Source organism: Ambystoma mexicanum, chromosome 3q (assembly GCF_040938575.1).
Source record: "Ambystoma mexicanum isolate Mex_15411 chromosome 3q, UKY_AmexF1_1, whole genome shotgun sequence".
NCBI lineage: Eukaryota > Metazoa > Chordata > Amphibia > Caudata > Ambystomatidae > Ambystoma > Ambystoma mexicanum.
The window spans coordinates 748,113,145-748,139,733 of record NC_090926.1 but is presented as its reverse complement, the minus strand read 5'-3'; the positions used below and the strand labels follow the sequence as shown (position 1 = coordinate 748,139,733).

The following is a 26,589-nucleotide window of genomic DNA, read 5'->3' as shown; positions in this document are numbered from 1 at the left end:
ATTTACATTTTTAGTACTGCTTAAACCTGCAGGCTGCTTTATCATGGGGGCTGCATGAGCCCTGCACTGATGACACAGCGGGATAAGGCTTTCTTTATGTTCTTTGAAGCACCGGACCGCATCACATCACTGCAGCCTTCACTTCAAAGACATGAACAGGGCTGGGTGAATGTGAGCAGGGTCCCATTTCAAACATCTGCTTGGTAGTCCCCTGCCAAGACCTGGGTTCAGGACCGACTGGAGATATTTATCAGGCCATTTCAATATAATTTTTGGTTCCCTCCCTGCTTAGTGCAGAGGAAAATGGTCTTAAACCCCTGTGGGGTCTATGCATTATAATGGAGACCAAAAAACAGATTATCACGAAACCGCCACCCAGCAGGTAGCTCAAACACTAAACATCCACTGAAAAGCTATTATGGGTCTTCCAAGATGGCCGCCATACGAAGAGCACCGTGACCGATATTCTCCCAACCCTCTGAACCAAAAGATTGAATAAAGTAAGTTGATTCGCCTTCCCCAGGTGAATTTTGGACTCAGGAAGCGCCCACACAAGAAGGGACATTAGGCAACCCCTCGCTGCCGATTCGAAAAGGAGAGACAGGCAGACCCTGACGGACAGAGGGAGGAGCGGCCCATGGCACCACAAAGATAGTGGAATGTAAGTAGCCAACACGAAGGCCAGTGAGGGACGCAAGGTCCGTGGGCAAGCCTACAGAGCCCAGGCACTCGAAGACAAGCAGAGGGAACGACCGGAGGCAAGCGAAAGTACTCTGGATCAGACAGGGGCGGGAGCACAGGTCCTCCACAACCCAGACTGGGAAGAGAACAGGGAGCGAACACAAACCGGCATAGAGTAGAAGCCGGCACAGCTTCCCCCAGCCTTAAAAGCAAGTCCAGCCCAGCAGAGCACTGTAGCGCAATTGTGCAGAGCCCATAAATCCCAAGACGGGAGAAGGAAGGGCCCACATTAGGCCCAGTAACCTCTCTCATGGCCTGACCGCCTCAGTACAGCATTGTTATAGGACCTTCCTCCACCTGAGCTATAAGCTGGGGGAATCCTTTCAGGCAAGACTAACATGGAACAAATCTGAGGAGGAGGAGAAGGCTGGCTAGCCAGCTGGGAAAAACTTGTCCAATGCAAAGGCAAAGCACGCCACGTCGGCCGCAAAAAGCTCAAAACAATCCCAAGAGGCCAGTATCCAGAAGATGTGGGGACGTGAAATGACTACCCCCATCCCCAGCAAATGAAAATGCCCAGGGAAATGCAGACCATGGGGACTCCCAATCACCGGGAACTCAAGAACCGGCAGTGCCCCATGCAGTCCTCAAACATTTTTTTTTTTTTACAGATTTTGCCCACAAAATTGCAGGAACAGTCCATAAACAAATGGACTAAATGAGAGAGGATCTGGCGGAGGCATTGCAGGATATCAAGCGGGATGTAAGCAACATGGAAGAAAGAGTGGACACCACCCAGAGAGCGCTTCAAGATCTAGCGGAGGACTCAAGAAAGACAGACATGCTGATGGAGCAAATGGCAGATGCAACGCATAATCTTGAGCTGAAAACTGAGGACCTGGAAAATGCCTGACAGAGGAGGTACTGGACAAGGACCTAAGGTAGGCAGTGACAAACATCTTTAATGACCTGCAGGTAAATGGAGAATGCACCGGACGTACAGTTGGACAGGGTGCACAGAGTGGGCCCACACAGAGCCGAGAGCAAGGCCAAGGGATGTACTGGCACCATTCCACGATTATGCTATGAAAGAAAACATTCTGGCAGCAGCAGAAAAAATCAAAACAGATAACTTATAATGGATCAGAATCTTGCTATTTCAGGACTTGTCCCAAATGACCCTCAGCAGAAGGAAGCAAATGACACTGTAAAGCACCGGAGGGAGGTGTCTGTGTTCCTGCTCTCTATATGGCAGAGGAGAGGCACAGAGGACCCCAGCCAAGATTCTCTATTGTTTGTAGCAATGGACAAGCAATCAGGGCCTAGCTTCTCAGGATGTGATGCAGGCCGGTTCTTAAATTCATTGTAGTCCCTAAGCACCCACAAAGGGATGTCCGCACACTGTATTAGTTAAAACAGTCTTTATATAATTAAGTTTCAAGGTTATGTACAATATCACAATCATTTTGTGTTCATTTAATCTACAATGGCAAATCTACACAGTACTAAGTGGTACCACAATTATCAGATTTCATTAAAGTGCATCAACTGTACTCTGGTCAAATGTCACACAAATCAATTAATAAATGTAACCAACAATAGAGATAGGAGGAAAGCAGTTGGTTAGAACAATTGGCAGAATACTGGCCCCTACCAGTAGACACAGCTCTGTGTGGAGATTCCCCCCCCCCACCCCTACCTGGGCAACCTGTAAAATAAAGATCTACTACAAGCCCAGTCCATATATTGTTCAATTAGTCTTATTTCTCCAGCATGGAGTCTGGCATGGACTCACATGCTCATGAATATTCCCCGTCGTCAGGCTGGGAATCCTTCGAAAAAAAAAAATCTGTATCAGTTTCGCTTCTGATCTGTTTTTCTTAGTAACCAATCACTGGTCTCTGGGTCATACTGCCCCCAGCCAATGACTACCCTCTCCCTAAGCCCCGCCCCTGGCAGCTATCCTCAGATTTTTACCGCACGTTCAAATGTTGGGCGTCCTCGTGCTATAGCTCTGGAGCTTTTACTCTGTTTTGCGATTTTTCAAAGAGTTTAATCTCATTTTTCAGTCAGTCGAGCCTCAAGCTCCACCGTTTCTACTTCCGATCAACAGGGACCCGTTTTGGAATTTTCTACGCCCCTCAAGGGTGAAGTTTTCGTCGAGTTGCGCTTCTTGGAGGATTCCAGAAGTTTCTGAGGCCTACCCCGCGGACATGGCCCAGGAGAAAGGAAGCTCGACACCCAGATTCAAGCTGTTTAGGAACTGTCCTGGATGCGGATTACAGAATGTGTTCAAGGAGGACGAGCACTCGAGGTGCCTCTACTGTCTTCACGAGGACAAAACGCATGTGGAGAAGGACTGTGCGTTTTGCATGAACATGTCGGATCGGACTATGAGAGATCGTTGTCTCGCCAACTGGCTGGAAGGCAAGAGCCCAGCAGGTGAGAAGAAGTCTGAGCAGTCTTCTAAGTCCTGTGAGGGTGCCCCGGCGACGGGGGCCCAACAGAAGGCAAAGCACCGCAAGTCCGCGGGCACCGGGAGCGCCGAACGGTCGGGCTCCTCGGCTGGCAGGCAGGGCGCACCTTCAGACTCCATCAACCACGAGCCAACGCTCTGGCTCGGGGAAGAGAAAATCCGAGAACCCGGCTAAGCTTCTGGAGAGGCCCCGGTCGATCTCGAAGGAACCGGCCGAAGGGGAGTGAGGTGGTGACCCTCCCCCTAAGGTGAAGGCCTCAAGCGTGCCCAAGGTGGTGGAGGCCTTGATTCAACCGGCCAAGGCCTCTATTGAGGGAGTTGCTGCGGCCCTGGCGAAGCCTGTGGAGGCTAACCCGGTGGAGGCGACCTCGGGGCCCAGAGTTTCCCTGCCTCCGTGGAGGGAATCCTCTTTTAAGCCCATCAAGCAGACCCCCGTGAAGACCCCGGTGGAAAAAGAGGGGGGGGGCGGTGGCCATTACGAACACGAACACAGACACGGACACAGCCTCCGAGGAGGAGCTGGTCGAAGTCAAAGAGGGACTCGACAAGAATTTGGAAGAGGCCCAGTCCCACGGGATGGATCCCGACGAGGGGGATGGCGAGAGCCAGGGTGGTGACGACGAGGCTCCTGTGGAGGAGGAGCAACCGTCGTGCCCATCGCAGCCTGAGCCACAGGACAACTCGGCGGCTATTTTGACGGCAATCCAAGCATTATGCATGGAGATAAGGACGAGATTGCCCCTACCCCCGACGGACGACCCAACTGAACCAGGTCCGTTGGGTTGCCCTCCAAACAAGAGGAGGAGGATTCATCCAACCCCGCCCTTTCAGCCTTCACGGCCCTCTCAGCCTTTGTCTCCTTCCCCGGTCCCGAGGGATGACACGGGAACAGATGCGGCCACAACGGGGACGGATGACGACGGTGGTGATGATGGGACTGACCTCCTGTCGCCGATTCCTCGGGCAGCCCCGCCCGACGAAGTTGGCTCCTTCCACACCATGATTGCCAGTACGTCCGAGCTTTTCCAGCTCTGCCCCGAAGAAAAAAAGGAAGGCTTCCTCTACCAACCGTGCGAGGCCAAGAGGAAGACGGTCCTCGCGGTGCCGTTGCTGGATGACATCTGGGACGAGGGACTTGCTCTCCTGAAGAACCCGTCCACGACGCCTGCCAAGAGGGACCGGTACGAGAAGAAGTACCGGGTCCCCGATGGCACCCCTTTGTGCCTTAGAGCACAACCGATCCCGGATTCGGTCGTCTCGGAAGCGGCCAAGAAGAAAGCGGGGGGGCATCGGCTTCAACTTCAACTTCCCCGCCAGACGGCGAGGGAAAGCGACTAGATGCCATAGGACGACGAGTCATCTCATCTGCGGTGACGACGATTAAGGCGGCCAACGCCCTGGCGATTGTGGCCCGTTACGACAGGGCGTTGTGGTACAAGATCGGCCCCCTGTTGGACTTCCTCCCGGGTGACAAGAGGGCAGAGGCCCTGGCGATCCTACAGGAGGGTGAGGTGGCGTCGGACCACGCCATAACAGTGGCCACGAACATTGCCGACACCGGTTTCTGCCAGTTGGGCAACAGCGTTTGCCTTCGACGGAGGGGGTGGCTCAAGGCGACTGATTTCCACCAAGACGTACAAGCCAAAGTTTTGGACATGCCCTTCGATGGGAACAATCTGTGTGGGAAGACAGTGGATGAGTCCCTTAAGGCCGACACAGAGACGGCTCGGGCCTTGGGAGTTCTGCAGCAATGACGGCCACCCTTTCGCAACTCCGGAGGCAAGCAAGGTGCCTCCAAAGGGTTCGGCGGCGGCTCCTCGACATAGCGTCAGGCGGCCCGTTCCTCGTCGCAAGAAGCCTACAGGGGACGAGGCAAGTCTGGGGGATCTCGCCATCGTCTCCAGGGAGGCCAAGGTGGCAAAGCCACCGCCAAGCAAGACTGAACCGGCCGTTGCATCGGGCCCCCACCGAAGCAACCCGGTGGGAGGCCGGCTGACGAAATTCATCAGCGTGTGGGAGTCCATCTCCACCGACCGTTGGGTGCTGATGCCCTAGTCCACGGGAACACTCTGGAATTTCTAAAGAAGTGCCCTCGCATTCCTCCCGTGGCCAGAAAGGAAAATCACATCCCTCAACTGCTGTTGAAGGTAAGGGCGAAAGCTCAAGAAGGGAGCCATCGAGCTTGTCCCAAAGAAGCTCCAGGGCTTCGGAGTATACTCAAGATACTTCCTCATCAGAAGAAGAAAGGAGGTTGGCATGCCAACCTGGACTTGCGTCGGATAAACAAATACATCAAGGCACAGAAGTTCCGGATGGTCACCCTCCAGCACGTGCTGGGCCAGCTGGAGGAAGGAGACTTCCTATCGTCGTTGGATTTGGAGGATGCGTACTTTCACATCCCCATTCTAAAAAGACACAGAGTTTCTCAGGTTCGTAGTCCAAGGGCGGCACTACCAGTTCAAGGCCCTCCCATTCGGATTGAAGTCGGCGCCCAGGGTATTCACCAAGTGCCTAGCTCCAGTGGCGACGCGGCTGCGCCTGCAGGGGATCCACGTCTACCCATACCTGGATGATTGGCTCATCCGAGCAGGAACAAGGGAACTCGCAGTCGAACACACAGCGAAGACCGTCCGGCTGCTCACAGACCTGGGATTCTCCATCAACTTCCCCAAATCCCACCTGGTTCCGTCGCAGGTCGCACTGTTTCTGGGAGCCAAGCTCGATACAGTAGTGCGACGGGCCTCGCTGTCGGAGGAAAGGACGAAGGCCATCCTGGGCAAGGTGCAGCGTCTGCTGGCCACAGACGTGGCCAGGGTGAGGGCCATCAAGTCCCTTGGGATGATGTCCTCGTGCATCTAACTGGTGCGCCTGTGCAGGCTTTGGATGCGTCCTCTACTGGAGTTCCTCGACGCCCGTTGGATACAAGCGGCGGGCAATTTCGAGGACAAGATCTTGCTCGACGAGGGCTTCCGCCAAGCAATTCAGTGGTGGGGCACCCGTGCGCATCTGGCGGCGGGCACAGACTTTCAGACCCCACTACACCAAGTGACAGTGATGACGGATGTCTCCCTGGAGGGGTGGGGAGCGCACACCGGAGATCTTCACGCGAGAGGCCTTTGGCTCCCGGAGGAGAGGCCGCTCCACATCAACATACTGGAGCTACGGGCGGTGTTCTGGGCCCTCGGGTCGTTCCTCCCGTCCCTCAAGGGCAAGGTGGTGAGGATCTTCACCGACAACACCACCACGATGTTCTACATCCAGAAGCAGGGAGGAACCAGATCCCCAGCCCTATCCAAGGAGGCACAGGATCTGTGGCACTGGGCCGTCGCCCAGGGGATGTTTCTGGTACCCTTCCACCTGGCTGGAATAAAAAACACCATTGCCGACTCATTCAGCAGGGAGCTGCGCTCGTGACACGAGTGGGAACTTTGCCAGAATCAAGTGGATCGACTCTTCCGGCGATGGGGGAAAACCCCAGATCGACCTGTTCGCGACGGCGACCAACGCCAGCAGGTTTCCCCAGCCGAGGAGCAAGGGCGATGCTTTCTCGTTCCCCTGGGACGGCCTGTTCCTGTATGCATTCCCTCCATTGCCATTGCTGCTCACTCAAGAGGTCCCGGTGCAGGATGATCTTTGTCGCACTGGCGTGGCCGAGGCAGATCTGGTTCCCGGACCTTCTGGACTTGTCAGCGTACCCACCGATTAAACTGTCGACGGACGCAGATTTTCTCTCCAGAGAAGGAGGCGCCATCCTTCATCACGACCCGGGGTCGCTGCACTTGCAGGCCTGGCTCCTGCAGCACTAGAGTTTGGAGGGTACGATATCCCGGCGGACTGCAAAGAGGTCCTTGTAAAGGCTAGGGTGTCCTCAACTCTTAAGTGCTACGGACACAAATGGAAGAAGTTCTCTGTCTGGTGCTGTGCACAGAAGATTAACCCTCTACGGATTACGGATCCTCAAGTGCTACCATACCTACTGTCGCTGGCCAAGGCGGGACTGGCACATGCTTCCATCAAGATACACCTGGCAGCGATTTCCCGATATACCAGAACTACAGGACATGCATCCCTGTGGTCTCATCGCCTGGTGAAGGAATTTATGAAAGGACTGTTCTGATCGTTGAAGGCTCCGACCCCGGCGTGGGAGGTCAACGTGGTGCTGACCAGGCTCATGGAGGCGCCATTCGAGCCTCTGCATTCAGCACTGTTGAAGTTCCTGTCGTGGAAGACAGCATTTCCTGTGGCCATCACCTCCGCACGACGGGTGGGAGGGATCCAGGCCCTATCCTGCAAGCCTCCAAACTTGACTTTTCACAAAACGAGAGAAACCTCCTTCATGCCCAAGGTGACGTCAGACTTTCACCTCAACAAGCCCTTGGTGTTACTAGTTTTCTTCCCGTCGCCTTCGTCGCTGGGCGAGAGGACTTTGCACTCGCTGGATGTAGCTAGAGCGCTGAAGTTCTACGTGGACCGCACAAAGAGTTTTCGGAAGACTTCACAGCTGTTTGTGAATTTTGGACCTGTAAATCAAGGGAAGGCTCACTCGAAGGCTTCCTTTTCCAGATGGCTCTCAGGTTGCATCATTTACTGTTACCGGTTGGAAAACTGACCGCTGCCCGGCCGTCCGAGAGCCCACTCGACCAGAGCGATCGCTGCTACCACGGCGTTCTTGTCTGGTGTGCCCCTGCTGGACATCTGCAGGGCTGCTACGTGGAGGTTGCCGCACACACCTTCACGGGATTCTACTGCGTCGACTGGGATTCCAGGGAAGAGTCCAGAGTCGGCCAGGCAGTTCTGCGCAACCTGTTCGCTTAAGGTGAGCCTGGTGAGGAGGTAAGAGTAGCTTAATGTTGAGTTTATGTAATGCCTAATGTTGAGCCTTGCCACCTCCCGTGGTTGTTCATGTGTGTACTGCTATGTATTCTTATATTCATGAGCATGTGAATCCATGCCAGACCCCATGCTGGAGAAGGAACAAGTTACTTACAGGTAACTGTTGTTCTCCAGCATGGATTCACATGCGAACCCTCCCTCCTACCTCTCTGTGGCTCTTCACTTGGTCATACTGCCACTTTACGTGCTACCAAATCTGAGGATGGCTGCCAGGGGCGGGGCTTAGGGAGAGGGCAGTCATTGGCTGGGGGCAGTATGACCCAGAGACCAGCGATTGGTTACTACTAAGATAGACATATCAGAAACAAAACTGATACTGATTTTTTCTTTACCGAGGATTTCCAGCCTGACGGGGAATATTCATGAGCATGTGAATCCATGCCAGACCCATGCTGGAGAACAACGATTACAGGTAAGTCACTTGTTCCTTCCTTCTACAATGTTTCTACCACCCCAATGTACCTGGAATTGCAGAGTTTGAAGACGGGTCGTCGACGGATCCTTCTTGAGTGCCTCCCTTTAAATAAGGAGCCACGGGGTCATCGAGATTCTTTGAAGAAAAGGGTGAACAAAGATGGGTCGTCGACAGATCCTTCTTGAGTGCCTCCCTTTAAATAAGGAGCCACGGGGTCATCGAGATTCTTTGAAGAAAAGGGTGAACAAAGACGGGTCGTCGACGGATCCTTCTTGAGTGCCTACCTTTAAATAAGGAGCCACGGGGTCATCGAGATTCGTTGAAGAAAAGTGTGAACAACGGTAGAGAGGTAGCAGGTCTGGTCCTGGTACTTGGCGACAACAAGTCGAGGACGTCCTGCAAGGATGAGGCGTGCAGGGCACCTCGATGTCGATAGTTCAGGACCGCAAGGAGGTTGTGAAGAACTGTGGCCCAGCAAGGGCATTGAGTCGTCGGGCGTCTCTATGGTCTATGGGTGGCGGGAAATCCACCGGTGGATGCTCGTCGACGGATTGGCTTTCTCTGGCGGGGATAAGGTGGTCGGTGGTGCGGACGAGGGCGTCCTGGAATCAAATGTCTGAATCAGGGGAGCGTTGCGGCTCTGGTCGTTGACAGCACAGCGTCAAGCAGTCCCCGCTTCTGGGCATCTGGACAACTAACTTCGACGGGCCTCCAGAGGTTATAGCAAACCTGCGAACCTTGGTCGAAAACGGTGGAGGGGATGTCCGGTGCTTCTCTTCGTTTCTCGTCGGCGGTCCCCGTCTCCGGCTAACAGTCTTTCGTAGACTGACTTCCAGGGCACTTCGGCAAAGGTTAGCAGTGCACGATGGTCGCTCATAGCTTGGGAAGAGGGTGCCTAACCAGGTCTGGATCAGTTCTTGAAGACACAGCAGCTTTCAGATCGACGAAATAGAGAAACCTTCGAGCAGGGCTTTAAGGTTAAGCTGAGAGGCCCACAGCTGGGTCATACTCAGGCAACCAATCGCTCTGAAGGGCATTCAAGGAGTCAGTCAGCCATCAGGCATACGGTGCATTCAGGCCGTTCTTCTCCATCCAGACACTCTCAACACAGAATGTGGATTCGGACAAGTACCACGCCGTTCAGCACTACAAACTGCATTCATACCAGTTTCGGCAGGGCTGTCTCAGACGTGTCAAACACCAGATACTAAACATCCACAACACAGAATGCGTATTCGTCACACACTCCATTCACCCAGGTCCCACCCACAGGCATACCCACAATATACGGTTGACGCTCAGCGCACCTGTCAGTTTAGCACAGAGCTGCCACCAGCCCGTACCCTGCTCTGTGGGCCACACACAGGTGCCCAAAAACATGCACTAGGAGCACAGGGTTCTACCCCCACCCATGGGTGCCATAAGGGTATCCCATGGGTCTGTACTCCAAACCAAAAGAGAGAGCTGCACAGCCAGGAGTCCCACTTGAACTCCTGCGCGGAAAACCCGACAACACACGATAAAAAGCAGTAACGGACAAGGGTAGGGAGGCCCTGTCCCTCCGATGCATTTCCAGCATCAGACACCCTTCACTAGGGTCCTCGGAGACAGACATCCGGTGCCGGTGGACCTTCCCCTTTAGGATGGTCTTTGAATGGCAAGGGAAAAAGTGAAGGATTGCCTAGTAAGGAGGAGCATGTCTCCTCGGCATCGAAGATGAACAACCAGGAAAGGAACCTACTGCAAGCAGCCAGAATAAACCTCAATGCTGGGAATGGTCCACAGCAAGGCCAAAGCGAAATAATAAAGGAGGGTACCAGCCTAATCTGAAAGGCCAATCCACCTGAAGATGATGGGCGATTGCATACTCGTAAGAAACATAACTGGGGAAATGTATAAGGAGGCACAAGGGGTGAAATGGAAATAGGGAAGCCTGGGAGGGCGACTAAAGATTGATAGAGCAATGGTTTTGGGGGACGGTGGAATCAGGATCTTGGAATGGGTCCTGGGGAAACCTGCTGGTGGACGCACTTGGGGGAACAAGGGGCTCAATCATTAAGGAGGCGATTCGAGGGGGGCTAGGGGCCGATTGGGCACACCCAGTACAGGGAGGGGGGTAAAGGGAGGGAGCAAAGGGGGAGATATAGGGGGGCGGAGGGCAGCATGGACGAGGGAAGGGGTCTAGATGGGAAACAAGAAAGAGAACGGCTGACAACATAACCCCTGGAAATGGCTAATCACAAGGGGCTATCCATAATTTCAGTAAATATGGACAGGCTGAAGGGGGCGCTTGAGAGCCCGAGCAAGATGGCTGTGGGCTGCTGAGGCTCCGACAATGCTGGGAAACAGTCGTCGACTTTCTCCCACCAACAATTTATAATATGTAACTTGACTGGTGCAACATGAAGCAGGAACACTTCTCTGACCGTCGCTGTTAGAAGGAATGCCGGAAATCTCCTAACCTATGAGATTTCTTGATCTGTGCAGTGAGGACTGCTGGGCCTGATCTGACCTAGCGCGGTGGCCGCGCTCAAAAGCAACACCCAAAATCATGGACAAAATGAGACCTGGTTGCATGCGGAGCAGCGGGATACTGGGAATCACTGCAGTGTTCCGTGCCGGTATAACTGCGCCCATGGCCATCAGGGGCCACGGAAAATAGCTGGCTCCACGGCCCCACATCGCAAAAGTGTCCGGATTGGGCCGCCAACTGTGGGCGCACACTGAAGAAGTGCCCGGGGCTAACCGGCGGTGACTGTGGACCCGGACTGTGGCACATAGTTGGTGGCTCTATGGCTCTCCGGCACCCGGGCCCGTCAAGACCCTCCTTTCCCGACTGGACAACAACAGTGCTGCCGGTGGGACCTACCTGCGATTACTACATATCGAGGAGGAGGCCGCCCGCAGGATTCAGCACAGAGGCTTGCCAGGGCCCCCACTGGGAGCATTTGGGTGCTGCGGGCAGGCGCCCCATCACAACGCCACAGCGGCGAATGCTTCAATGGCCTTGCCTGAGGTAACTTTGCATGCATTGCGGGTGCCGTCCATCGGCCTCCCTCACCCACTTACTATCTTTGCTGTACTTGGCCCCGATCACCACACAGAGCGGCAGTCTGACGGCAAAAAAGTCCTCCCCTGCCAAAGGCTACGACCAAGCCTGATTTAAGACAGGCATACAGGCGGAGGGCCCCACGAGGACTGTGGACATAAGTGACCCCAGTGCTACGTTATCAGCGCAGCTCGACCGCTCCCTAGAGTACCTACATTCTTGAACTCCACCGGTGACGCCGATCTACCTCGCCGCTTTGGACGCCGCAAAACAACTATGGATGTTCCAACACAACTCCAGGCCATACTGGCAGAGATGAAAATTATCGGCCAACAAACCCAAGAGACTAATACCACAGTCCAAGACATTAAACGAGACTTGCAGGATGTCCAGTCCATGCTCGACGCACAGGCGGAGAAGACCACAGACGGTGAACAGCATATCAGCTCCCTGGAAGATAACCATGAGACCACGGCGACGGAGCTAGATGGAGTCATTTGGGAGGTGCAGCGTCTAGGCGCCAAACTAGAGGACCAAGAAAATAGATCAAGACGCAATAACCTTAGAATGGTCGGCTTGCCGGAGAACGCAGAGGGCCCGAACCTTGAGTCCTTCATGCACAATTTCTTACAAGACGTGCTCCACATGGATAACCCTCGAGATTACATCATTGAGAAATCACTGAGTGTCAATTCCAAAACCAGCTCCAGGAGAATGGCCCAGAGTGATGACGCTCATATTGCTGAATTTCCAGCACAAAATGGCAATTTTAAATGCTTACAGAATGGTCGGCCAAATAAAGATCAGGGATGCTCAGATAAGCCTCTTGAGTGACTACTCGGCGGCGGTCTCCCGCTGCCGGAAAGGTTTCAATCCTATCTTCGAAGCGCTTAAAGGGAAAGATCTTAGGCACTACTTTAAGTTTCCAGCGGTCTGGTGTATCCAACTTTACCACCAATGGCACTCGTTGGAGGACCCGGAAGACGCTGTGCACTTTTTACAATGACAGACCTTGGTTACAGCAGACTTCCCTCAAGAGGCGGCACAGGGAGCTCGAGCTTCACCATCACTGCCTGGGTCGAATCACAGGTTCTCTCGGACTCCGGGCAGATGCCAGCAGTCTGGGAGAGGCCTCTGAGGCCCAGACCACTCAAGAAAAGAAACCCAAGAGTGTTCATTGTGCCTTCAGCTGAACAGGGATCGGAAAGGACAAACCACAGGACCTAGAAGGCGGGCCCCGATAGCTGGGCCACCGCTGATGGGGCCAGGTCGTACGGTAAGACACTCACCAACAACATGCATCCTTCCCAAACTGGCGATGATCCACAGAGAGAAACTCTGACGTACAGGTACGTCTGGACCCCCAGTTTCCAGGGCCACAAAGGCTCCTCCTAGATTTGGAGTGTGACACCAAAAGTCAGTTCTAATGGGGCACTAGAGCTCGCTCCGCCCCTACTACCACACAAGGTGCCGCCTCCTCCCCCCCCCCCCCCCCCCCGGGTGCTCCCTATTTTGGGTGAGGAGCCACTGGACATGAGCGATATGTGCTACCTGATTATAATGAGTACACGCCCCTCTGTAGAGGGGCTATGGTTTGCATGGGAAGGGGTGCGGCTCCAATGGCCTACACCCATTGGGTCCATACTATAATGACATGTATTGGGAAAGAGTTGATTTTTCCCAATGTTGGCGGGGGAGGGTTACCCCCTATTGTTCCTGAGTTAAGGTTTTACCTGTTATTGGTTCCGGTTGTTACTAAAGGGATCAGGGGAGGGGGGAATCTACAAGGTGGAAAACACATATCCTAATACAGGAAATGGAAGGACAAATGTCATGAACTCGCAAACCCATGCTCCTTTTGTGTTACTAGATGGTTACACTCACACTGGGGACCCTTAATGTGAATGGGCTGGGGGACCCTATAAAAAGACGATGGGTCTTAAATCATATGTAAGATCTTCAGGGAGACGTGGTATACCTGCAAGAGACGCGTCTGACCGACATTGAGTCTGAGAAACTTGAACGGAACGTGGCTGACGCGGGGTATCTATCCTTGTGAACATGCAGGTCCCCCTTCAAGTCCAAGACGTGATCATACATAAAGAGGGTAGATATGTCGCTATCAGGGGGCAGATTCATCACCACTTGGTCACCTTCCTGAATATCTATTCCCCCACAACGGATAACCCATCTTTCTTCACCCACGTCTTTATCGCGTACGTTAGACTGCCTTAGTACTGGTGCACTTGGTCCAATAAAATTAAAGAAGCAGACCGTTTTAAACACACTTCCATCTGAACGGGGTCTGAAGGATGCCTGGATCCATTTACATGGATCCTGTAGAAACTACATATACTACTCCCGCAGCCACCTCAGTTATTCCACGATCGATTACTGGTTCATCCCACATAATGCCCTGTACATGGGAGATGGCTGCGCCATACTGTCAACCACCATCTCGGATCATGCTCCGGTGCTGCTCTAGATGACACTGCCAGACCCCCCCCCCCCCCTGTAAAACCATACCATGGAGTCTTAACATGAGGGAGCTGACATACACAGACTTTGTTGTTCAAATTAGGGTAGACCTGACAGGGTTCTGGGACACCAATATAAATCAGTCGTATGGCACACACGCATGCTCTGATGTGTTTAAAGCCTTTGAGAGGCCAATGCATATCAAGATGGTCCCACAAAGTAAAACTATGGAAGGAAAAAGAAGCGCAACTCACCGGGGAACTCGCTACACTGGAGAAGGCAGACAAACAAAGGCCTGATAGGCAGACTCTTACGCACATACAAACTCTCTGATCCCAAATCACGCAATTAACAACCACTAGAGTTCAAAAATCTTACTTGGGGTGATCCCAGAAATACTATCTCGAGAACGATAGACCATTACGCTTAATGGCGCTTGCTTTGAAACAACAGCAAGCAGCCCAGACAATCAGCTGAGTTCGAGATAAGAATGGAAACCCCCTGGTGGACGACTGTGCTATCACTGCCCGATTCGCCGAATACTGCGCCGATCTCTATGCAGCCCCGGAACATAGCCTGCGCCAAAGAATGCAACGATTTCTAAGCTCCATTCCACTTCCTAGACTTACCGAGTCCCAAAAAGATGCGCTGTGCAACCCAATATCGGCCTCAGATATGAATCGAGCTATCCACTCTGTCACCGGGGAAAGCCGCAGGCCCAGACGGAATCCCGATAGATTTTTACCGCTCCATGACCGAAGACATAGCCCCCAGATTAGAAGAGGTCTTTACTGGGGCGGCTCTAAAAGGGCGGTTACCACAGTCGATGCTGACAGCAAATAGTGTGGTCTTTCATAAGAAGGGGAGACACCTTGATGAATACAGCTCGTTTAGGCCAATTTCATTCATAAATTCTGACGCAAAGATATTGGTGAAATGCCTAGCGGAAAAGATTCGTGGGTTTCTCCCGCATTTATTACACCAGTACCAAATCGGCTTTATCACTAAGAGGCACTCGGGCGACAATGTCTGTAGACTACTACACATTATTGCGGAGGATCCAGGCCTGTAGGATGCAACGGAGGGGTCCAATGGGACTTTATGTTCCTGGCTGTTGCAGAGTACGCCCCCCCCTTCCCTGATCAACCTGACTGACTACTATATACGGATGGCGGTGACGGTGACCACTAATGGTACGGTGTCGACACCATTCAGCCTCCAGTCGGGCATGCGACAGGGGTGCCGACTCTCCCCGCTACTCTATGCCCTTTCCATAGAGCCGGTAGCCAGTAAATTATGCACAGACCCCAACTGGGAGGGCCTACTGCGGGGACAGGAAGAACATTGAGTCTATTTATATGCCTAACAACCTCTTGCTCTACATCGGGGAGGAGTTGCAAAGTTTGCAAAGTTTCCAATGTGTCTTTTGCTACAATCTGTTTCAACCCAGCCACTCATTTTTTAACTGTATGCTTTTGGTAATCCATGCTTTCTGATTGTTAGTGTAATTGCATTGTGGCTTTAGTGAGGAATTATATTTGCCTCAAGGTTTTTCATATACGTTCATTATTTATTTGTCCATTTCTGAGTGTCATTTTACAACAATGCAAGGGGTTTAAAATCTGTTTTTCTCTCTTATTTGGGGAGGGAAGGTCAGATTGGGATTCTGTTTCCTACTTGTCATTCCCGATTACAAGCTGCTTCTGTTCATCCACTCAGAATTGATTATTTGTGGGTTGAGGGAACATTGCATGGGGAAATTCTAATTTAAGTGCTATCTTATCTAAACCAAAGGTGCTCCTACTCTGCTGTGCTGTGTATGTTTCATTAGTAAGTTAAACCCAGTGCATTGTTCACCTTCTCATTGTTATTATCACCCCATTGGTGATTGCTGCCCCATATTAAAAAGTGTATGATTTCTTTTGAATTTTCAAATAAATATTGTATTTTACCAACCAGCCTGGTTCATGGTCCATTGTGACCCAGGGTATTTGAAAAAGGGTTGTGATATGAGGGGTGTACCATCTCAATATTGAATCTTATATAAAAAAAAATCAGTTGTGCGCTGCATACTAGGCCGACACCAAGGTGTGTCGCCTGATTGAAATCCTTAACATGGCACCATTGGCCCCAGCGAAATCCTAGCTAAGCCCCCCGACGCGCCTTCCATGTCACATTAAATTCCATCCATTAGTGGGCCCAACACTCACACGCTCCCAACAGGTAGTCGATGTTAGAATGGCACCCTCGTAGATGAGCTTAGGTGCACTTATGACAATCGGAGGGAACCTCCAGCTGCACCCTCGACAGTCCACAGTGTGGTCATGAATAAAGATTATGGACCTGTGCGTAGGGCCGCAAATCGTACCCTTTCAAACAGGACCCCTCCTTTTTTAATTCAACACCACACACTGGTTGCAGTATAGGACGGTCTGTGCTGTAATTCTACAATTTACCACTGACGTTTCCCGCCAAGCTCCACCAACCCCGTGCGAGGTGGAATTGGAGCATCAACAAAGTGATCACCCCCGACTCTGCACCTTCTACAATATGAGCATTACAAATAATGTAGATGGGAACAGCGCTCTGGCGACGGCCTGGTCTACAGACCTCGGCCTCACCCTAGATACGGGGGGTTATCTGTGACTTCTTTTCGGCCATCCCTGGGACATCTGTGAATATCAGAAATAGAGAGATTCAAGTTAAGCTAATCCAATGCATCTACCACACCCCGGCCAGGCTGCATAGGATGTGTCTAACATCCTCCTCCAACTGCTGGCGTGGTTGTGCTGACATGGGCACCTTGGGACACATACTGTGGTCCTGTTCGAAGCTAATGGGATACTGGCGCCAAATACATAAATGCATTATATCGGACTTCCCACAAGCAGAACTACCCCTATCTCCCGATACAGTGTTGCTCGGAGCCGGACATGTGGACTGGCACTCTGATGTCCTCGTTTGCAGGGTCATAAGCATGATGCTTTTTACTGCCTGCAAATTGCTGATCATACACTGGAGGCTACCCCCCCTGCCCCCTTCTATTTCACAATGGCTAAACCTACTCGCCAAGATCTGCACATTTGAACGGGCTGCAATCAAACGCCTAAATCCTGATGGCAATCTACGGGCAGATGGGCTATGGGAATTATTAGACCCACTCGTATAGAGATAGGGGGCAGACCATAGTTATTTGCTACCCCCCCTGTGCTCTACCAGGTGCCCAAGCTCCCCGGAACTTGAAAAATCTGGTACGCTTTAGAGTGGCCCCACCATTCTCGCACTTGGAGATGTGAGCTCAGAAACCATAACGACCTTCACATTGCTCTTGTTCAGATGTTCATACTGATACAGCATGGAACTTACACTGGTAGATTGAGGGTTGGGACGGGCCGGGTTGGCCAAGGGGTTGGGGTTCAAAGGTTATCTAAAAGTATTCTCTTGTTATGGGGAGTCATATCTGATGGGAATGCACGCACATTCAGGCGTTCTGGGGGACCATTCAGGAAGCAATACAGAAGTCTCTGGAGGTGAAGGCAGGGGGAAATAAGGGACGGGCGATACTCGGAATAGGAATCTGTTGGGAAGATCTACCAACGAACACTGAACGTAATCTATATGTAATTCTAATGATGGCAGGAGTGCTAGTGGTTGCTCAGAAATGGAAAACTAAACACCCACCATTGGAACACGAATGGGTGGGAAGAATATGGAACATTGCAACCCTGGAATGGGTATCCTATTCCCTACAGGGAGACCACCAAGGCTTTTTGGCAGATTGGAGCTTGGGTTTGGGATTTCTTCAGAGAACGGCCAGGGCAGCCTGGTGCCCAAGACGAATGAGGATTTTGGGACTAATCTAAAAACTTGAGCAATATGGAACCAAACGACTTTGCAGCACAACCCCTTGGGGTGAAAGAGCTTAGCACCCTGAAGGAGCTGGACATGCCCGCAAAGACTTTGATCATCAGAGAGGGGGAGTAAAAGGGGACATCTCTTGACCAGGACTGGACCAGGGGAAGGGGGGCTAAGGGGTAATAGTGTACTTGATGTGAAACTATTAATAGAAATGTATGTGGGGGGAAGCTATTACTGTTTCTTTGTCAGCAAGGGGCAGGGAAACTAGAGTCAAAGGGCAATGATGTGATAAGTCTACTTCTGTATACCCTGAGGGAAGAGACAGCCTTAAGGGCTCCAGCAAATGCAGCTTGTAACATGTGTTGTGCAAAGCATGCATTTAAAGCTTGAAAGAAAATATGTTGCTGTGTCAGGAGACTGCTGACTGCCAACATGGGGGCAGTTGCTGAGGGCCTATCTCAGGCTTAAGGCTCTTTTCATTTGAAAAGGTTGAAAGGCCATGACACCGTCCCTGGACATTAAGGCATTTTGCCTGCAGGCTGTTTAAATTTTCTTTGAAATGCTGGATCACAGCAAATAACTGCAGTCCTGTCCTTCAAAGACATTAAGGAGGCATTTTGCCTGGAGGCTGTCTTATCAGTGCTGGGTCCGTGTGCTTCCTGCACTGGTAAAGCAGCCTGATGGGGCTTTTTAAATGTTCTTTGAAGTGCAGGCGGCAGCAAATCACTGCTGTCTCGTGTTTTAAAGAACCTTTAGAAAGCCTTTTGCCTGCATGCTGCATTATCGGTGCGGGAAACGCACAGCACACAGCCCCTGCACTGATTACACAGCATGCAGCCGTAGCCAGCGCAACTGCTTACAGAGGTACTGCAAATTAAATTAACCTTACCTTCGGCAATGACGCTGGAGTTGGCTTCTTATTCATCCTTTGGCATCCATGTAGAAGACTGGGCAGCCGAGCTGCTCATGGCTCGAGCTGCTGTACAACTCTTCTGCGCATGTGCTTGGCGGATACAGTGCTGGGCCGGGCACATACATTGGTACGATGTTTGAGCTCAGCCTGGGAGCCTCTGCCGTGCCTGCAGTCTGTGCAGCCCAGTCAGGCCAGGCTAACTAAAGGAAGCCTCCTCTATGAATCATGTTGCAGTTAGTGCAACATGATTCTTTAAATAAAAAGCAAATATGCAGAATTGTATCGCAATCTGCGATGCAATACATCTTATTTTATGCCTTGGCTTCTTTCCAACGCGTGCATATGTTCACCTTTTCTAATCTTCTTTTTGTTTCTCTATGTGCAGAAGTCCTTGTTTGAGCGTGGAAAGGAGTCTCTGGAGACAGAGTTCCGTAGTCTGATGACCCGCAATAGCAAGGCAGTGCCACCCATCATGATTCTGGACCTGATCACAGTAGAAGATGAGGGGGAGGATGAACCGATCCTGGAGCACCTCCCCGACAATGTGCTGCAGGACATCATCCGCATCTCGGTTTGGCTGGTGGATTTCGGAAGAAACCAAGGTGAGAGTGCAGCATCGTGCATCTGGCAGCAATTAACTGTTTCCAACGTACTGCTTACATCTCAGCAGCAGAATTTTCCTTTTAATTGTATTGTAAAAGCTTAGTGATGTGTTCCATTATTTTTAATAGACTGACTCTGGATCACCTCATTCCATTGCATGCTGTGAGATTGGCGTAATAGATTGCTGCAAAACGACAGTAAAAAAAGACCGATGGACCTGTTTCTCACCTACTATAGGTTATGTATACCATGTATACCATGCTTTGTGTTGATAGTGCAGACTGGAAGTATCTAGAGCTATGCTTGCGTAACAACTTTCTAAGTGTGATGTGTTGGGAACGTTGAGGCCTCTGTGTCTAGAGAGGAAACCTCAGGCACGTAGTGTGGTCATGAGTTGGCTGGTGGCTTGGTCAGTCAGTTGGTGTTAGAGCTGTAGAGATGGATTATTCGGAGGAGAGGGTCTTTTGAAAGCCACGTGTGGTTGGCTAGTTTGAGTTTGTGTGTGCTGAGTAAGGAGAAGAAATTGAGGGTAGTAGATAGGGTCGGTTTTTGGTCCTGCAGGATTTCCTTTTCAGGTGCATTGTGGTGAAAGGTGCTGAGCCTCTTTGTGATTGCGGTGGCCAATGTGATGTGTTGCATTTTTTTTATACTAAACCAATAGGGGTGCCTGAAGATCCTCACATATTCTTGTCATTGGTATCTTTCTCTGAGTGCTGTTTGAGTGTTGGCTAATTTCCATTGATTATGCATTGAAAAGCTAGGTTCCCAGATTTGAAGTATTCCTGTAATTTGAAGAGATTCCTTGATGGCATGTTCCAAAGTTTGGCCCCATAGTAGCAAAGGCAGGCTTCAATGTATTTATCTGCAAACTCGTTTGGTTAATATTTGCACGTAATATCTAGTTCTTACATATCTACTTGGTCGATAATGTGAGATTTTGCTTTGGATGAACTCTGCACTTGACCTTGGTGCGCTCTATATGCGATGTAGAAGGCCTTGAGGTGTGTGTTTGTTTTTTGACTGGTAGCCATTGCAATGTCTAATAGCTGGTGTTAAATGTTCTCTCCTGTTGACTCTGAGTAATAGTCTAGTTGCTGTGTTTTGGATCTGTTTGTTTCTTTGTGAGGTAATCCAGCATGCCTAGATAAATGCTGCTGGCATAATAGTTTCTTGAGCGAACCGGCAAAATGACTGCCAGCACTCTGTGTTGGGAAAGTGAAATGGGGCATCTGTCTGATTGAGCATAGATGATAGAAGCTCTTTTGAACAATTGTGTTGGCTTGTATTGTGTTGAGGTTCCAGTGTGAGGCCTCCAGTCATTAGAATGCAGTGTTTGTTTTTAATCACTTTAAATGTTCTACGGCAGTTACTAATATTTCTGGATGCAGTATTCGAGTTGTTTCAGGAGTGGCATGAGGCAAGACTGCCATTTCTGTTTTGTCTAGGTAGAGTTTTCGGTTGACAGCTGTCATGAAATCACTTGTGTGAGGCAGTTGCTGAGGTTGTTGCTTGAAGTGAGGCCATATGTTTTTTGTGATCTACATCAGTTGGGCCATATAGATCTTGAAGAGGAGTGGTGAGAGGTTCAATCTTTGAGGAACTCAGCAAGTTATTGTTTTTAGGTTCAAGCTGAAAGAGGGCAGCCAGGTAATTTCTTTCCTGTGTGTTGGGAAGGATCATATCCATTGTAAAGGGGTTTTATCGAGTCAACTTTCTTCAAGTATTTTAATTGATGTACTCTGGTTGACTGTGTAAGGCCACTGAGATGTCGAGAAGTATGAGTGCTGATGTGCTGTTTTCCTCCGTGCATATTTAGAGGTCATCCCAGGTGGATATTAATGCTGACTGGCTCTGATAGGTCTTGTGAGTGATCTTTTAGGAGATTAGATTCCACATGCTCCAAAATTGGTTGTATCTGCAGCTTTCTAGAATTTCGGCAAAGTATGTTATGTTTGAGATAGGTTGGTAATTGAATGGGTCTTCTGGGTCTCCAACTGTGTTTTTTTTTAAGCAGTTGGACGTAGGTGGTATTAAATGCTTTTGGTACATTTCCTATTTCGAGTGAGCTGTTCATCTCTTTGCGAAAATTGAATTCCAGTGTTTCTTTGTGAGAATCTTTTGAGCCTGGTTTGGTGCTCAGTTTCACCATTTTGTAAGTCTGGTTCAGATAGCATCAGAGGTGTTGTGAGATGCCGTTTGTATGCAGGAATCTAATTGTTGCTTTTGTTCCTTACTGCTACTTTGCCGGCTTTGTATTTGATACTTTATTTCTCAAGTGGTTGGTGATATCTTTGCACAGTTTTTAATTTATGGTTGGTGCTGCGCTACAGAATGCAGGACAGTTCTTTTACTTGGTGAGGGGTCCATGCGGACACATTCTTTGCTTTAAGGACTTTTGCTTTGCAGTTGCAGATCTGTCTTTGGTATGCTGCCTTGTCATGTGGGGTAATGTTTTCCAGTAATCGTTTTCAATCAGTCAATCAATGGTACTTTATTTTGGCGATACGCCATAAAAGCAATCAAATATAAATACATATCACCACAGTAAGTTATAAATATACAGTACACAAACGCATCTTAGGTTAAGACCCGAGAAGTATTCCTTGGTCAGGGTTAATTTCAACCTAGAAACACTATCAAATTGTTTCAAACCTGGACCATTTTTAAAGTTCATCTTTAATTCGACGAAGTGCTGGATCAAAAACTATTAATTTTCCTCTCACTCTGTTTATTTTCTTCCATGCCCTAGTCAGATAATCAGACCGAGCGTAAACCACATAATTGTGCTTTTGTATTTTTACATTTTCCAGCAGCAACCAGATTTATGAGCCCATGATTCAACAAGCAATTTCTCAGAACATATTTCTGAATCTGGAAATATTCAGGGAAAAGGAATTAAAAGTGTCGGAGGGTTTCTTTTACATTTCAACAGAATGCACAACGATCTGAGTCTATATTGAACTATCGATTTGTTACAGGGGCCATCTGTAGTATGTTGAGCCTCATTTTATGTACAGTGAGCAGTTAAAAGTTCTTTAAATATACGCTGGGTACCCTTTTCAGCTTGAAAATCAGATTTATGCGTCAAATATGACCAACCGTATGTCAACGAGATGCATTCATTAATCTTCTCCCCATGGGACCACTCATAAAATGCATCCTTTATGACGAGATGCGCATTGCGGAGCATTATTCATGGTTTCTCAGAGACTTTCAAGCTTGAAGACAAACCACGTCCATCTTGCATGTGAAAGCAATGGCAGATTAATTGCTCACTGGCAAGACCTCGGATCCATTAAGCTTCTTTGTTTTTTACCAGCTCACAGTTGGACCACACTTTTACCCAGTAGAGTAACTTGTTCAATGCTTCATGGTTGGTCAATGGGGTTAACCCCATTTCAAAGTTCACCTGAACGTTTGGTGCACTCATTGGTAGGACGAACAGTCGTTTCAGAAAATTGTTCACTGTGGTCTTTTATTTATATTTCTGTGTCCTCAGAGCTCAGCACTATATGTTACTTTGCCACTGCGTGGGCTTTGTATATGTCCATCGCTGGCTTAATGGAGTTCTAATTGAAAATTGTGCAAATCTTAAAACAGTATCGATACTCTTCCTCGCAACCATATTAGTTTTATGTGCTTGTCCTGCTTCCTGTTCCTAGTCCTCCCGTCCCCGAGGTAGTTGAAGAATACTATTACTTCGATTAACTTGTCTCCAATTTTTATGTTCAAATTAGTGAGTGTGTGGGCTCATCTTGTGTCCACATCGCGTTGCTTTAGTTTTGGCTGTGTTGATTGTCAGGACATAAGTATTGCATAATTTTGGAGAACTGGTCTGTTAGTCTTGCTAGGCTGCTGTGTGTGTGTGTGTGTGTGTGTGTGTGTGTGTGTGAAATAAGGACTGAATCATCTGCAAACACCAAGATATTTCTATCCCACCCCCCACCTAACTTAAGCGTGTTAAGATTCATTTCTAGATCCTGGCCCAGGGAACAGATTTAGGAGGCCCCCTCTAGTTATAGCTAACGGGGGAACTCTGAGATGATAGCTAAAACCCAATCAAGGTAACAATCGAGAGCATTCAAGGCTATTCTCAGGAGTGTGTGAGTGAGGTCTGGGGTCCACAATGAGTCCACACATTGAAGCACACAATAATTCAATTTAGACGGCAATGTACACAAATACAACATTTATTCTAGGCCCAAAACACCCACTAGAAAATGAATCAAGCAGGCAATAATATAGCACAACACTCAATAATAAACCTATATAGTCACCATAGGTTCTAATATGCATTCAATGACATAAATTAATAAAATAAGGTAAGTGATGCAGTAGGCTGGAACCAAGTCACAAGAAATATTGCCTAGCTTCAGAAGCCCAATCCATATGAAGAATGGGGCCTTGTGCACAAAAGTCACAATTATTTTTAACTTCTCTTGATGCCTTCTGGGTCCCCTAGCCAGGTTTGCTGACAGAAAATATGTTTTCATTTCTGTCCATTATTTCCCTTGCTACTTCAGTGGTCATGCAAACCAGGTTCGACAGGTACCAGAATTGTAGAATATGTTAAAGCAGATCAAATGTTTACTAAAATGATTCGTTTTTCAGAAGGTTCTTGTTCAAAGGCTGAAGTACAAAGGTGGCAGCAGGTGAAGGGAATCCTACCAGGCCCATTATCTCACTCCAGAGTGGAGGGCTAACGCTCTGGCAATCTGGTTCTGCTGTATAAATGCGCTAGGATAGAGACCACTCCTAGCACAGTTCAGGCTGCTCCCACACCCAACATCCCTCCTTGTGCTTCTGCATTCTGGATGTACTTTGTAGTTCTTCTTGTCTATCCGTGCCGAGGGATTGCTGGTGATATGCTGCTCATTTGGATGTTAGATGTTGATATGCCTGACATCAAGGGGTTTGAAACTGAGGGCTTTGTGGCCCAAGCTTTGTCAATTAAGATGTGCCATTACATTGATGTTATGGACAAGATCTTAGTATTGGAAGTCTAGATCATCATTGGTGACCTAGTCCCCTGTTTCTAGATGTTCACCCTGCCAGAGAATCAGTGGATCTGGAGTCTGAGCTAAAGGAAAAAGTGAACAAAGGAGGCATATGGGGCCGGGGGTGAACTCTATCGCCACTGAAAAGAAAACTGTGTGTGGCTGGTCCATTAGGTCACCCGATCTCATGCAGTTAACCTTTTTACAGTACGACTTAATACTATGGTATGACTGAGAAACCAGCTCAAACCCACCCACAGCTTTGGCGCTTGATAAACCTATGTCCTCTTTGAAACCCTCCATACACGCATGTGATCAAGACATATAGTCTCATTGCTGCCTGGTATTCTTGAGCCAAACATGTAATGTTTCCAGATGTCTTCTGTTTATGCTTCACCTTCAGAATAGGACATTTAAAAATATGAAGTGCCAGGCCCAGACTTTGCTTTTGTAATGCCGTAATACTTTATTATCCTGCTAATCATTGAAGCGTACTGAGAAACCAGAGGTCCGCTCAAGGGAAATCCCCATGGCCAAGAAACAGAGGAGTCCAAAAATATGACAAATTACTGCTCAAAAGCAGGGATAGGCACACAGACATCTGCAGATTCCAATATACTCTCAACTCATTACATGCTTTTTATTCCACAATGACATCACAACCAAAAATTACATCGAGTCTTCAGGTGGAACATGATTGGGTGAACAGTATAGGTAAGTACAGGGGATAAACGATCTAATTGGTCCTTCCACATTGGGTAGTTCTGGGACCACCCACAAGAGGCCAGCGTGAGACTTCTCAGCTTGGGACAATTACTAGAACATGCACACAATGAGGGGTGAAGCAAATGGCCTCAGTAGTTGTTATTTTTGAGGGCATTCTGGACAGAGGCCCGTTTCCCAATAAGGTTACCAGCTCACTGTTGGACCACATTTTTACACAGTAGAGTGATGGTTTCAATGCTACATCGTCGGTCAATGGGGTTAAGCCCATTTCAAAGTTCACCAAAACGTTTGGTTTGGTAGGACAAATAGTCGTTTCAGAAAATTGTTCACTGTGGTCCCTAATTTATTAACATTTTTGTGTCCTCAGAGCTCAACACCATACGTTACTTTGCCACTGCTTGTGCTTTATAGACTTCCATCGCTTGCTAATGGAGTTATAATTGAAATATTTTGCAAATCTTAAGACAGTATCGCTCTTTTTTCCTCACAACCATATTAGTTGTATTGATGTGCTGGTGCTGCTCCCCATTCGGGCTAATGAACAGATTTAGGGGGCCGCCCTAGTTATAGCTAATGGGGGAACTCTGAGAGATTAGCTAAAACCCAATCAAGGTAGCGATGTAGAGCATTCAATGCTATTCTCAGGATTGTGTGAGTGGGGTCCACAATGAGTCCACACAGTGAAGCACACAATAATTCAGTTTAGACGGGAATGTACAAAAATACTACATTTATTCTAGGCCCAAAACGCAGACTAGAAAATGAAACAAGCAGGTGATCATATCGCACAACACTTAATAAACATATATAGTCACCATAGGTTCTAATATGCATTCAATGACTTAAATTAATAAAATAAGGTAAGTGATGCAGCAGGCTAGAACCAATATGCCTTAGCTTCAGAAGTCCCATCCCTATGAAGAGTGGGGCCAAAAGTCCTTTTTACGAAACCTTCTTTATTTTAAGAAATCAGTTTCTTGTAAAAATTGCTTTCAACGATTAATTCTCGTAATAAAAAAATAAAAATAAAAAGTCAATTATTTTTAACTTTTCTTGACACCTTCTTGGGGCCCCCTAGCCAGGCTTGCTGACAGAAAATCATTTCTGTCCATTATTTCCCTTGCTACTTCAGTCGTCATGCAAACCAGGTTCGACAGGTGCCAGAATTGCAGAAGAGGTTAACCCCTTAACTGCCATGGATTTCACCCCCCCAGTGCCAAGGCCTTTTTTGGTGATTTCGGCATGTCGCCATTCAATCCCATGTAACCTTTTTGGTACATGAGATTTCTCGGCCAAATTCGGCACTGTCTTTTCCCACATGTATGCGGTCATAACGCCACCGAGGATTCCTAGTTTGCTGTAGTGGAGGTGAGAGAAATTCACCAAAAAGAGAGAACATTTTGTTTTTATTTCAGAAAGTGCCAATAAAATGATGTACAAAGAAGCCTGTGTTTTTTCCTTCTAAGAGCTAGGAACAAATGGCTTGCTGTGCTGAATTTG

At 49.1% G+C, this 26,589-nt stretch overlaps 1 protein-coding gene across 9 annotated transcripts in view; it reads left to right on the top strand.

Annotated features, from left to right (window-relative positions):
• The window catches only part of EXOC7 (exocyst complex component 7), a 704,768-nt gene that overhangs the window by 80,140 nt on the left and 598,039 nt on the right, over window positions 1-26,589 (top strand). For all 9 annotated transcript variants that reach the window (XM_069654713.1, XM_069654709.1, XM_069654707.1 and 6 more), the window contains exon 5: window positions 19,149-19,365. In XM_069654713.1, the coding sequence (XP_069510814.1) occupies window positions 19,149-19,365 (217 nt within the window). The remainder of the gene's footprint in view (window positions 1-19,148; window positions 19,366-26,589) is intronic.